Source organism: Vipera berus, assembly GCF_964194415.1.
Source record: "Vipera berus genome assembly, chromosome: 3".
Taxonomy (NCBI): domain Eukaryota; kingdom Metazoa; phylum Chordata; class Lepidosauria; order Squamata; family Viperidae; genus Vipera; species Vipera berus.
Window position 1 is genome coordinate 7476766 of NC_138204.1, and position 12441 is coordinate 7489206.

Below are 12441 nucleotides of genomic sequence, written 5' to 3' on the forward strand. Positions count from 1 at the left end.
CCACTGGGAGCTAATACATGTAGTCCTTGACTTACAATAGGATGCTTAGTGACTGTTGAGGTGAACACCCCAAAAGCTACTTATGGCCAGTTCTTGGAGTTACGGCTGAAGCAGTGCCCCTGGGGTCATTCGCCCTTATGACCGACTACAAGAATTCTCCAGCCACTGCAAATCTCAGATTAGGGAAAAAGAGATCGCTGTGTCACTGGGCCCCATGACATGATCCTAGAAGTAGCTGCCATTTTTTGAGCAGCTCCATTGAAATGTGAGCTGCAGGTTTCTGGACTGGTGAAGTTTCGGAGTGGTCTTCAAGGGTAGCCCCATGTGAAGCACATTGCAGTAGTCCAGACCGGAATGTTGAGGCTCCTTTTCACGTAATTTAAGCAACTGAAGGCAAATCCGTTGCATCGTGACAACCTTTGAGCCCTAAATCAAAAAGCACTATAGGTGGTTCTCGACTTACAACGATTCATTTAGTGACCTTTCAAACTTCCAACAGCACCGAAAGAAGTGACCTTATGGCTGTTTTTCACACTTACGACCATCACAGCATCCGCCTGGTCACAGGAGCAGAATTCGGATGCTTGGAACTGACTCACATTTATGATGGTTGCAGTGTCCCGGCATCACGTGATCCGCTTTTGTGACCTTCCGGCTAGCAATGTCAAGGTAGAAGCCAGATTCACTTAACAACTGTATTCCTCACTTAAGAACTGCAGTGACTCCCTTAACAACGGTGGCAAGAAAAGTCGTAAAATGGGGCAAAACTCACTTAACCGCTGCCTCGCTTGGCTACAGAAATTTTGGGCTCCGTTGCGGTCATAAGTTGAGGACTGCCTGTAGATTCTTAAGGAGACACCCATCTTCCAATCCCTTTCCTTTGTAGAGCCGCATAAGATTTGTCGTGTTGTGAATGCCACTGACACATTTATCCAATCAATGGTGCAGAGGAACCCATTGAAACAAAAGGAAGAACTTTTTCAATTAACCTGGAGGTTAGCCTTAAGAGTGTTAATAAAAGCCAGCATTGATTTATTCTTAAGGCGGATGCTATATTCAGATTTGCTCGTACATGACCGTTCTGTTGCTAGTGAGTTGGAAAAAAAAAGGAAAGAAAACTATTCATTTATTTTTTAGGGGGGACTGGGTAGTTTTTTTCCCCTTTTAATTGGAAAGAATTTGAGGAATGGGGGAGATGAAAAATAGAGGAAGTTTCTCAAACGAGATTGTGCAATGTGTAGATCTAATACATTTGAGAAACGGAATAAATAAAGACCTTAAACTAAATGATATTGTGGGATCCACTATCAAATTCTCCCCAGAGAATCTGTGCCCTCCGTAAGGATATGTGAGAGTGACCTTGGGAGGCATGTAGAGTGAAACTGCTACAGCTAGTCCTCGGTTTAAGTTCAACCATTTTTATGTGTCTAATGGAGGGGTCTTCAAACCTGGCCCTTTTATGACTTGTGGACTTCAACACCCAGAATTCCTCAGCCACAAGTCATAAAAGGGCCAGGTTTGAAGACCCCTAGTCTAATGCAAGCAGAGTTTTGATGACATCGTCGTGGCCACCATCTTGAAATTTTGGACCATACCCTGCAGAAACTCCCACAATTTTTGAATATTTATGACCCCTATGATGTCCCACCCCTTTGAGGTGGGATGGGGGTCTTCATAGGGAAAGGGGTGTCCAATAGCTACAATTCAGCCTAGAAGATGGCTACGTAAGCATTGTTATAAGCTTAGGAATGGTGTCATATTTAAGCCCTGGATAAGCAACCTGGAACTAAGGAGAAACTTCCTGACAGTTAGAACAACTAACCAGTGGAACAACCTGCCTCCAGAAGTGGTGAATGCTCCAACACTGGAAGTTTTTAAGAAGAGACTGGCCAGCCATTTGTCTGAAATGGTATAGGGTTTCCTGCCTGAGCAGGGGGTTGGACTAGATGACCTCCAAGGTCCCTTCCAACTTATTATTATTATTATTATTATTAATCAAAGGCTGATCGAAAAAGTGAATAATGCTCCTGCTGCAGAGATGTACTGCATCTTTTTTTTTTTTTTAAAGAAAAACGTTTTTAAGAAAAAAGTCCATTATAGCTGTGTGTATGTGGCTTATTTAAACATGTTAAGTGAAAATCTAGTGGTTGTGTTTGAACAGCGTACGCTTAGTGAGTGTTACCTTTCAGGTTGGCCTTGTGAAGATGCGTGGACTTCAACTACCAGAATTCCCCAGCCAACATGGCTAGTAGTTGGGGAATTCTGGGAGTTGAAGTCCACACTTCTTCAAGTGGCCAGGATTGAGAAACACTGCCCTAAATTAATGGGAAGGGAGGGTCAATTCAGTTTTCTTTTATTAGCATACTTTCAGGGTAACTGTGTAAACCCAGAACACAGTAATCAGGTAAAGTGTTATGTGAATGCAGCTGCTGGAATGGGGCCCAAGGTCTCAAAAAAAAAAAAAGATACACATAAATATTATATTCAGGTGAGCTTTACTCCTGGATGCATCCTCGTTGGTTTATTGTCCAAACTATGAAAGTGTTTGATTTGTCATTGCCCTGGGATTACCTCTTGGTCTCTCATCCAAATACTCACCAGCATTAACTCTGTTTAGCTAAGGTTGCATAAATCCTGCCAGCATTTGTAGTTGGTAGTAAATCGGGGGGGGGGGGGAAGGGAGAGGGTACCCCTTTCACACTTCTCCCCCAGTGCAGTTTTCCAAACATCCTACCTCAGACACGGGAATGTGGTACCCCAAATCCCATCCCTCTCACCCACCCAGCTGGGGACGATGGGAGTTGCAGTTGATCTTCCCCACAGGGAGAAAGCTGCTTCGACAAAGCCTGCCATGACCTCTTCCTTCTCTCTCTCCCTTCTCCTTCTCTCCTTCTGCTCTCTTCTCCTCCTTCTTCTCTCCTCCTTCTCTTTCTCCTCTTCCTCTTCTTCTTCTTCTTCTTCCTCCTCCTCCTCCTCCTCCTCCTCCTCCTCTTCTTCTTCTTCTTCTTCTTCTTCTTCTTCTTCTTCTTCTTCTTCTTCTTCTTCTTCTTCTTCTTCTTCTTCTTCTTCTTCCTCCTCCTCCTCCTCCTCCTCCTCCTCTTCTTCTTCTTCTTCTTCTTCTTCTTCTTCTTCTTCTTCTTCTTCTTCTTCTTCTTCTTCTTCTTCTTCTTCTTCTTCCTCCTCCTCCTCCTCCTCCTCCTCCTCCTCTTCTTCTTCTTCTTCTTCTTCTTCTTCTTCTTCTTCTTCTTCTTCTTCTTCTTCTTCTTCTTCTTCTTCTTCTTCTTCTTCTTCTTCCCTTTCTCATTCTCCTCCTCCTCTTTCTCTTCTCCTTCTCTTTTTCCTCTCCTTCTCGTTCTTCCCCCCTTTCCTTCTCCTCTTCCTTTTCTTTCTCCTCCTCTCCTTCTCTTTCTCTTTCTCCTCCTCCTCCACTTTTTCTCTTCTCCTCCTCCTCTTTTCTCCCCCTCTCCTTCTCCTCCTCCTTTGCTTCTCCTCCTCCTCCTCCTTTTCTTTCTCCTCTCCTTCTCCTCTTTCTCTTCCTCCTCCTTTCCTCTTCTCCTCCTCTCCTTCTCCTTCTTCTCTTTCATCTTCTCCGACTCCTCCGTCTCCTTCCCTCTCCCACCCCCGGGGCTCTCCCTCCGCCCCTTCCCCCGGCAGAGGGTCGGTCCCGTCGGGCGAGATGCGCAGCCAGACACCCCCCACCCCCGCCCCCCACCTCCTCGTCCGCAACTCCGGCCCGGCTTTTCGCTTCGCCCGGACGCACTTCCGAGACTCCGGCGGAGAGAGCGAAAGCCGCAGAAACCCACCCCCCAACCCCCCCACCCCAGCGCCCGGCGGCTCCCCACAGCTCTGCGCAGCCCCGCCGAAGCGGCTCCCCCGCCGCCTGCCAAGCCCGCCGCTCCTCTCTGGCTGGGCGGTCGGAGCCCTCGGAAGTCCCCGCCGGGCGCGCCCCTCCGCCCGCCCTCCGGAGCAAGAGGCTTCGGCGGCGGCGGCGGCGTCGGGCTGTCGGTCGGTGGGGTCGGGGCAGGCGAGGATGCTCCGGGATCGCGGGAAGAGGAGGGCGCGGCGAGCCACACCGGCGCTCCGGGAGCTGCTGCGTTGAGGCGGGCCGGGAGGCATGGCTCGGCGTCGGGGGCGCTCCCCGCTGGGATTCCTCGCGAGTCAGGAGCCGCTGCTTTTACTGCTCTGCGCAAACTTCTTCCCCGGTAAGAAGGGGGGCGGCGTGGAAGGCGGCGTGTGTGTGTGTGTGTGTGTGTGTGTGTGTGTGTGTAAATCTCCCTCTCCTGGTTCTTCTCAACTGCCCCCCCCGCCCCGTGTCCTAACATTCGTGTTGGGAACGTTCACACAACCCGCGCGGCGCGCCGGCCGAGAGATTTTTTTTTTGGGGGGGGTGGTGGTGGAGGCGGCGGCGGCTTGGAACAAAACGTGAGTCCCGCGGGATGGACGTTTTTTTTTTTAGAAAAAAAAAAATCAAGGTGAAAACGTCCAAGCTTCGCACCTTGTGTGACTTGGAGTCGCTAGGGTGTTATAGAAGTGACCTGGCGCAAGCGTGTCGTGTGAAGGTAAAACGATAAAACAGGTGAAAAATGGTGTCTTTGGCGCTGTCCGAGGTCCCCGGGCACTAAAAAAAAGGCGCTTTGCCGCTTATCTCTCTCCTCCTCCTCCTCCTCCTCCATCCAGCCTCCCCATCCCTGTCGCTCTTCGCAATGGGATCATAACGACAGCCCTGCGAGGTGGGCTGGCTGGAGAGAGAGAGAGAGAGAGAGAGAGAGAGAGAGAGAGAGAGAGAGAGAGAGAGAGAGAGAGAGAGAGAGAGAGGACTGAGCCAAGGTCACCCCAGCTGCTCATCAAAAAACCAGAACTAGGTTCTCTCCGGTTCGTGAAGATGTCTCACCTCATGCGTGCAGGGCTTTTCCTGAAGGAAAAGAGTGTTCCCTGCAAGGGGAGGGGGAGGCGGGAATTCCCATTTTTATCCTCGCAGAGCCCTTAAGAGGAAGATCCGGAGATCCAGTGGCTCAGCCAAGGACATCCCATAGCTCCGTATCCTAGCAAGGCATTTTAGGAGGGAAGCTTCTCTGCCAGTCACACCCTGGCAGCCCTGCTTCGTTCAGCATAACCAGAAGGACTTTCCATGTATTTAAGACCAAATATAAATAAATAAATAAATAAATAAAAAATTACCCTCTTCTTGAATAATGATAAACTGGGAACCATCTCCACTGTATTCATAACCATCGCACTAAAAAAAATTAATGAGGTGGCTTTTTGCAGACAAGTGTGCTAAACAATGATTCACTCTAACCCTGATTTGCGGTGCTTCCCCCCTGTGGCTTAGCTTGCCATGGACCTGTTTTGGCCAGCAGAACTTGGATTCCGGGGGCGAGTGCACACTTGGACTATGGGTGAGGGTTTAGCGTGTTGTGTGAATGTGGCGCATTGACTTTTAGCCAGAGATCCGGTTCTGTAGACCAGCCTAAAATCAGCCAGAGTTTTGTTTTTTTTTGGTGGGGGAGGGTTTTGTCATTGCTTCTAGGTTTTCCACCCTGCAAGGCAATTTGTAGTAGCCTCCTTTGGCATCAGAGGTGGAGGCCACGGAGGTGAAATGAATTCCCATCAATAGCTCTGATTCATTGTAATTTCAAGTAAACACCAAGGAAGAAGGGGGTGAGACAGTGAGGTTGGGGAGCAATTTTAAATATACCGTACTCATTAGTTTACGAGTGTTACTCGTGGGATTCTTCAGGCGATTAGTAAGTTTGCCATAGTTGTTGGTCTTGGCTTAGGAAAGCTTAGAGATGTTCAGATTCACTAGGTGGGTTAGGCTGCATCAATCTTTGAATAATAATAATAATAATAATAATAATAATAATAATAATAATAATAATAATGATGATGATGATGATGATGAAGAAGAAGAAGAAGAAGAAGAAGAAGAAGAAGAAGAAGAAGAAGAAGAAGAAGAAGAAGAAGAAGAAGAAGAAGAAGAAGAAGTAGTAGTAGTTGGAAGGGACCTTGGAGGTCATCTAGTCCAACCCCCTGCTCAGGCAGGAAATCCTACACCATTTCAGATAAATGGCTGTCCAGTCTCCTCTTAAAAACTTCCAGTGTTGGAGCATTCACCACCTCTGGAGGCAGTCTGTTCCACTGGTTAATTGTTCTAACTGTCAGGAAGTTTCTCCTTAGTTCTAGGTTGCTTCTCTCTTTGGTTAGTTTCCATCCGTTGCTTCTTGTCCTGCCTTCAGATGCTTTGGAGAAGACCTTGACTCCCTCTTCTTTGGGGCAGCCCCTGAGATACTGGAAGGCTGCTGTTGTGTCAGCAGTTAAAGGGGCGTGGGTTTTCTCTGGCGGGAAAACCTGGTGCAGTAATTGGATGTTGTATTCAAGGCGGGAGATTCCGGGCCGGGGATTGGTTATTGTTTAAAGTTACCCTGGCATATAAGACGGCGCTTAACGGTTGCAAGGGAGTTGACCATTGTGCATTCAATAAACGTTCTTTATGTAAACCTCACTGTCAATGCTCGTCTGTCCGAACATAACAGCTGCCATCATGTCCCCCCTCGTCCTTCTCTTCATTAAACAGCCCGGAGTGGTTGGCAAAAATCCCCTGCAACAGAGGATGTGTAAAGTTCACTTAGTGTAGGGGGAATGGCCTTGAAGCGGGGAGGGTCTCTTACCAAGACAGATAAGAGGGGCCTCAACCCCAGCCAAGGAAGTAACTTGACAAAGTGTCTCAGATAAGCCTCTCCTTGGTTCACACGGAGAGAAAGGATGAGAGGAGTTTCTGTTACTATCACTTTACGATACAGATAGCCCTCTACAGATCGTCCTCGGCCATTTGTTTAGTGACCGGTTCGAAGTTACAATGGCACTGAAAAAAAATGACTCATGAGCAGTTTTTCACACTTACGACCCGTACAGCCTCCCCATGGTCAGGTAATTAAAATTTGGATGCTTGGCGACTGTTTCATATTTGTGGCGCTTTCAGTGTCCCGGGGTCATGACCTTCGGGCCAGCCAAATCAGTGGGGAAGCCAGATTCATTTTACAGCCGTGTGACTAACCACTGCAGTGATTCACTGAGTAATTGTGTCAAGCAAGGTCGTAAAATGAGACAAAATTCACTTAACAGCTGTCTCTCTTAGCAATGGAAATTTTGGGCTCAGTTGTGGTCGTAGGTTGAGGACTACCTGACTTTTTTTTTTAGTCTGGCCTGTCTTATTTATTTATTTATTTATTTATTTATTTATTTATTTATTTATTTATTTATTTATTTATTTATTTATTTATTTATTTGTATACCGCCCTTCTCCCGAAGGACTCAGGGCGGTGAACAGGGCAATACATAATAAAAACAAGATACAAAAATTAAAAATTATTAAAAGTAATTAAATAGCAATGCCCGTAATAAATTAGTACAAATTAAAATTAAAACCAATTTATAAAACCCAACCCCAGCCTATCAGGCCAGGCCAGCTTGTTCAAAAAAGTGGGTTTTAAGATCGCGCCGGAATGAGCGGAGATCAGGCGCCATCCGGAGCTCGACCGGAAGATGGTTCCATAAATCCGGCGCGCCCACAGAGAACGCCCTCCCCCTGGGGGCCACCAGTCGGCATTCTTTGACCGGTGGCACCCTGAGGAGGCCCTCTCTGTGGGAGCGCACTGGGCGGAGGGAAGTTGACGCCGGCCGCAGGTGCTCCCCAAGGTATTCCGGACCCATGCCATGTAGGGCTTTATAGGTCATTACTAACACCTTGTTGGCTGGATGCTGATGTTCCCCCTAAAAAGCTACAGGGCAGCTGAGCAAAATCTCCTACCTCCAGAGCATGTGCAGAATTCATTTGGGGCTGAAAAGCAAGCCGCTTCCCTATCAGACCTAAAGGTATTCCACAGCCAAAGAGTGCAGGGTGTACTCCTAACCTGTGACCCAAACTTGGCTAACCCTAAATAACATCCATTGCTCCCATCTTCCCAGGCAAATGTGTCCTGTGAATGCAAACTGAGATGCTTCTCTTTGGTTGCAAACCTATGAGAAGGGAAGATTTGGATACCCTCTTTTTTCTTCTTCCCCCTTTTCCCTTTTTCCGACTTCCCTTAACAGGGTTTATCCCTATAGTAAGAACGCATCCGTGAGCACCAACTGGCAGTCAAAAGGCAGGACGAAAATTCTTTAATTTCACAACATATAAGACAGATTTAACCATATCTTCAATTGGGAAAATGTGACAAACCTAAACCAGGCCAAATCCAAAAATGCCGGGGAATTTCTAAAAGCCTGGCACTCTGACAAATCAGCCATCAATAGACACGTAGACATGAACAACATCTATAGACCATGCAAAAGAGACAGTCAGCCCCAAAGAGAAATAGACTCCGGCAACTCTCCACCAGCAATCAGCACTCAGACCAGCATAGGTTAACTCCAAGGTCAACCTTAGACCAACAATCAAGTAAGCAAAACCCCAATCAAGAATAAAAGGTAAAGGTAAAGGTTCCCCCGCACATGCGTGCTAGTCGTTTCCGACTCTAGGGGCCGGTGCTCATCTCCGTTTCAAAGCCGAAGAGCCAGCGCTTGTCCGAGGAAGTCTCCGTGGTCATGTGGCCGGCATGACTAGACGTCAAAGTTGCACAGAACGCTGTTACCTTCCCACCGTAGTGGTCCCTATTTTTCTACTTGCATTTTTTACGTGCTTTTGAACTGCTAGGTTGGCAGAAGCTGGGATGAGTAACAGGCGCTCACTCTGCTACACGGCACTCGGGATTCAATCTGCCAAACTGCTGACCTTCTGATCGACAAGCTCAGCATCTTAACCCACTGAGCCACCGTGTCAAGAATAGCCATTAGTAAACAGCCCAACTGAAGAATCCCTAAGACAGGGGTCTTCAAACTTGGCCCTTTTATGACTTGTGGACTTCAACTCCCAGAATTCTTCGGCCAACGTGCCTATATCTTCTTTAGCAATGGGAATGTTGGGCTTACTTATGGTTGTAAGTCCAGGACTTACCTATATGTCTAGTCTGTCAAAGAGAAGGGTTAGGGGCTGACAGGATAACTGTCTTCCAGTATTTGAGGGGCCGTCACAGAAAAGAGGAGATTGGCTTATTCTCTATAGCAAGGGCTCTTCAAACTTGGCCCTTTTGTGACTTGTGGACTTCAAGTCCCAGAATTCCTCAGCCAGCGTGCCTGGCTGTGGAATTCTGGGAGTTGAAGTCCACAAGTCATAAAAGGGCCAAGTTTGAAGACCCCCCTACCCTAAGATCATTCCCACCCACCCAGGCAGGCAAGACACTAGATAAACCCGCAGCAAGCCACACTCCTTACTAGCACTGATGATGTTACCTAGTTAGGGTAATGAAACGTCTGCAAGGAAACAAGCAAGCTCAGAGAGCACCAAGGACTTCTCAAGGATGATTTGCATCAGAACAGAATAACAGAGTTGGAAGGGACCTTGGAGGTCTTCTAGTCCATCCCCCCTGCTCAAGCAGCAGAGTTGTATATTCCAGACAAAGGACTGTCCAGTCTCTTCTTAAAAACCTCTAGCAAGCTGTTCCACTGATTAATCGTTCTCACTGTTAGGAAGTTTCTCCTTAACTTCTAGGTTGCTCCTCTCCTTGATTAGCTTCCATCCATTGCTCCTTGTCCTGCCTTCGGTGCTTTGGAGAATAGCTTGACTCCCTCTTCTTTGGGGCAGCCCCTGAGATATTGGAACACTGCTATCATGTCGCCCCTGGTCCTTCTCTTCATTAAACTAGACATAACCCAATTCCCGCAACCTTTCTTCATATGTTTTAGCATCCATCGTCCTATAATACGTGTATATTTGGAATATTCAGAAAAATATACGGCCAGCAGCCCTTTTGCGAGGGTCTTTATCTTTAAAAACAATCGCAGAACAGATATATGGAGATGTTTAATGGCTCGAGGTAAACCTTCGCTTTATCCTCTGAGCCGTGTGCCATCACCAGATTTGAGCCTGTAGTAGCCCAGGAAGACTCCTTTGATCTTCCAGACATTATTTATTTCTTCTTTCCTCCTTCCATTAGTCTCTTAATGTAACCTGTCTGAGCTTTGCTGATGCGGCAATAACAAGCCGTAGTGAAGATGGTCCCTGGGGGCCTGGGGTCTGTTTGCTCTGGAGTAATCTCATCAGATTTAATGAGATGGCTTTTTCCCAGGCCAGCCCTGCCCGGTGATGGTCCTCCCTCCCCTCTGTAGGAGTCGCCACCCCACCCTTCATTACTCAAGGGTAGCGACCACAACTAACACGTTTTATTAGAAGGTGTAAGCTTTTGTTTATCAGAAGCTTATAGGAGTTGGAAAAAAGAGTCGGCCCGATTCCTCCTGATTTCTTTCTCCTTTTGTGTTCAGCTTTCTTGGTACAGATAATCTGAATCCTCACTTTGAAGGGTGGGACGGGGCGGGGGGGGGGCAGGTTTGGTGCTTTTCATTTTTGCCTTCAGGCAGCAGAAAGGAAATGTGTCGCCTTGGCAGTTTCTGAGCAAGACAAGGCTTTGAATATTTATTTACATTGTCCTGTTCCTGCCCTCCCTCTTCCCTGCCCCCCCACCCCCCCCCCACCCAACCAAAGGCACTTCAGAGAGTTCCTTTTATTAGCAGGGCAGTCGCCACCAACTTTTCAAGCCGCGACTCAGAAGGTGCCTGTGATGGAAAAAAATGGAAGGAAGGAAGGAAGAAAGGAAGGAAGGAAGGAAGGAAAGATTGGAAGGAGACAGGAAGAAGAAAGGAAGGAGAAAGGAAAGAAAGAAAGAAAGAAAGAAAGAAAGAAAGAGAGAGAGAGAGAGAGAGAGAGAGAGAGAGAAAGAGAAAGAAAGAAAGAAAGAAAGAAAGAAAGAAAGAAAGAAAGAAAGAAAGAAAGAAAGAAAGAAAGAAAGAAAGAAAGAAAGAAAGAAAGAGGGGGAGATGGAAAGAAGTAATGAGGGAAGAGAGGAAGAAGGGAGAATGGAGAGAGGGGAGGAAAAAAGGAGGGAAGGAAGGAGAGATAAGAAGGAAGGAAGGAGATGGGAAAGAGATAGAAAGAAGGAAGAAAGGAAGAAGACGGGGAAAGAAAGAAAGAAAAAAGAAAAAGAAAGAAAAAAGAAAGAAAGAAAGAAAGAGAAAGAAAGAAAGAAAGAAAGAAAGAAAGAAAGAAAGAAAGAAAGAAAGAAAGAAAGAAAGAGAAAAAAGAAAGAGGGGAGATGGGAAGAAGTAATGAGGGAAGAAAGGAAGAAGAGGGGAGAATGGAGAGAGGGGAGGAAAAAAGGGAAGGAAGGAGAGGTGAGAAGGAAGGAAGGAGATGGGAAAGAGATAGAAAGAAGGAAGAAAGGAAGAAGGGGAAAGAAAGAAAGAAAAAAGAAAAAGAAAGAAAAAAGAAAGAAAGAAAGAAAGAAAGAGAAAGAAAGAAAGAAAGAAAGAAAGAAAGAAAGAAAGAAAGAAAGAAAGAAAGAGAAAAAGAAAGAGGGGAGATGGGAAGAAGTAATGAGGGAAGAAAGGAAGAAGAGGGGAGAATGGAGAGAGGGGAGAAAAAAGGAGGGAAGGAAGGAGAGATGAGAAGGAAGGAAGGAGATGGGAAAGAGATAGAAAGAAGGAAGAAAGGAAGAAGAAGGGGAAAGAAAGAAAGAAAAAAGAAATAGAAAGAAAAAGTAAAAGAAAGAAAGAAAGAAAGAAAGAAAGAAAGAAAGAAAGAAAGAGAAAAAAGAAAGAGGGGAGATGGGAAGAAGTAATGAGGGAAGAAAGGAAGAAGTGGGGAGAATGGAGAGAGGGGAGAAAAAAAGGAGGGAAGGAAGGAGAGATGAGAAGGAAGGAAGGAGATGGGAAAGAGATAGAAAGAAGGAAGAAAGGAAGAAGGGGAAAGAAAGAAAAAAAAGAAAGAAAGAAAGAAAGAAAGAAAGAAAGAAAGAAAGAAAGAAAGAGAAAGAGAAAAAGGGAGAGAGAGGGCATGGGAAGAAGGGAAGGAAATGAGGGAAAAAAGGAAAGAAAAGGAAGGGAGGAGAGAGAGAGATAGGAAGGGAGGGAGGGAGGCAGATGGACTGAGAGTGATGATTATGTCAAAAGGAGCCTGCATTGGAAATCCTTCTTGGTTCTCCTAGATTGGCCAGCTGTTTTGGGATGTTGTCACTTACCTCCCACTTCCCATTTGCAAAGCCATGTTCACTTAGGGTCAATTATAGATCTAGCGGTGATTCTCTCTTTAAAGATGTTGCATGAGCTTTTCGGCGTATTTGATGAGTCTTGAGAATGGATTTTTGTAAGGGGGTCCCAATATTTGCTTCCCAATCAAATGCTGCAGCTTGGAAACCTCACCAAAATGACCCATGTCACAATTTCCTTTTGGGGTGGGTGAGTAAAGATGGATTATATGGGCCTAAAGCTAGGTGAGGACGCTGTGGCTCAGTGGGTTAGGGCGCTGAGCTTGTCGATCAGAAGGTCGGCAGTTTGGCGGGTTGAATC

The 12441-nt window shown here is 46.5% G+C and overlaps 1 protein-coding gene across 1 annotated transcript in view; it reads left to right on the forward strand.

Moving 5' to 3' along the window:
• Positions 1-4114: 4114 nt before the first annotated feature.
• CHRNA4 (cholinergic receptor nicotinic alpha 4 subunit) overlaps positions 4115-12441 on the forward strand; it is a gene marked incomplete at both ends in the record, with an annotated part of 76992 nt that continues 68665 nt past the window's right edge. The window contains one exon of the mRNA XM_081323758.1: positions 4115-4202. Within this exon, the coding sequence (XP_081179884.1) occupies positions 4115-4202 (88 nt within the window). The remainder of the gene's footprint in view (positions 4203-12441) is intronic.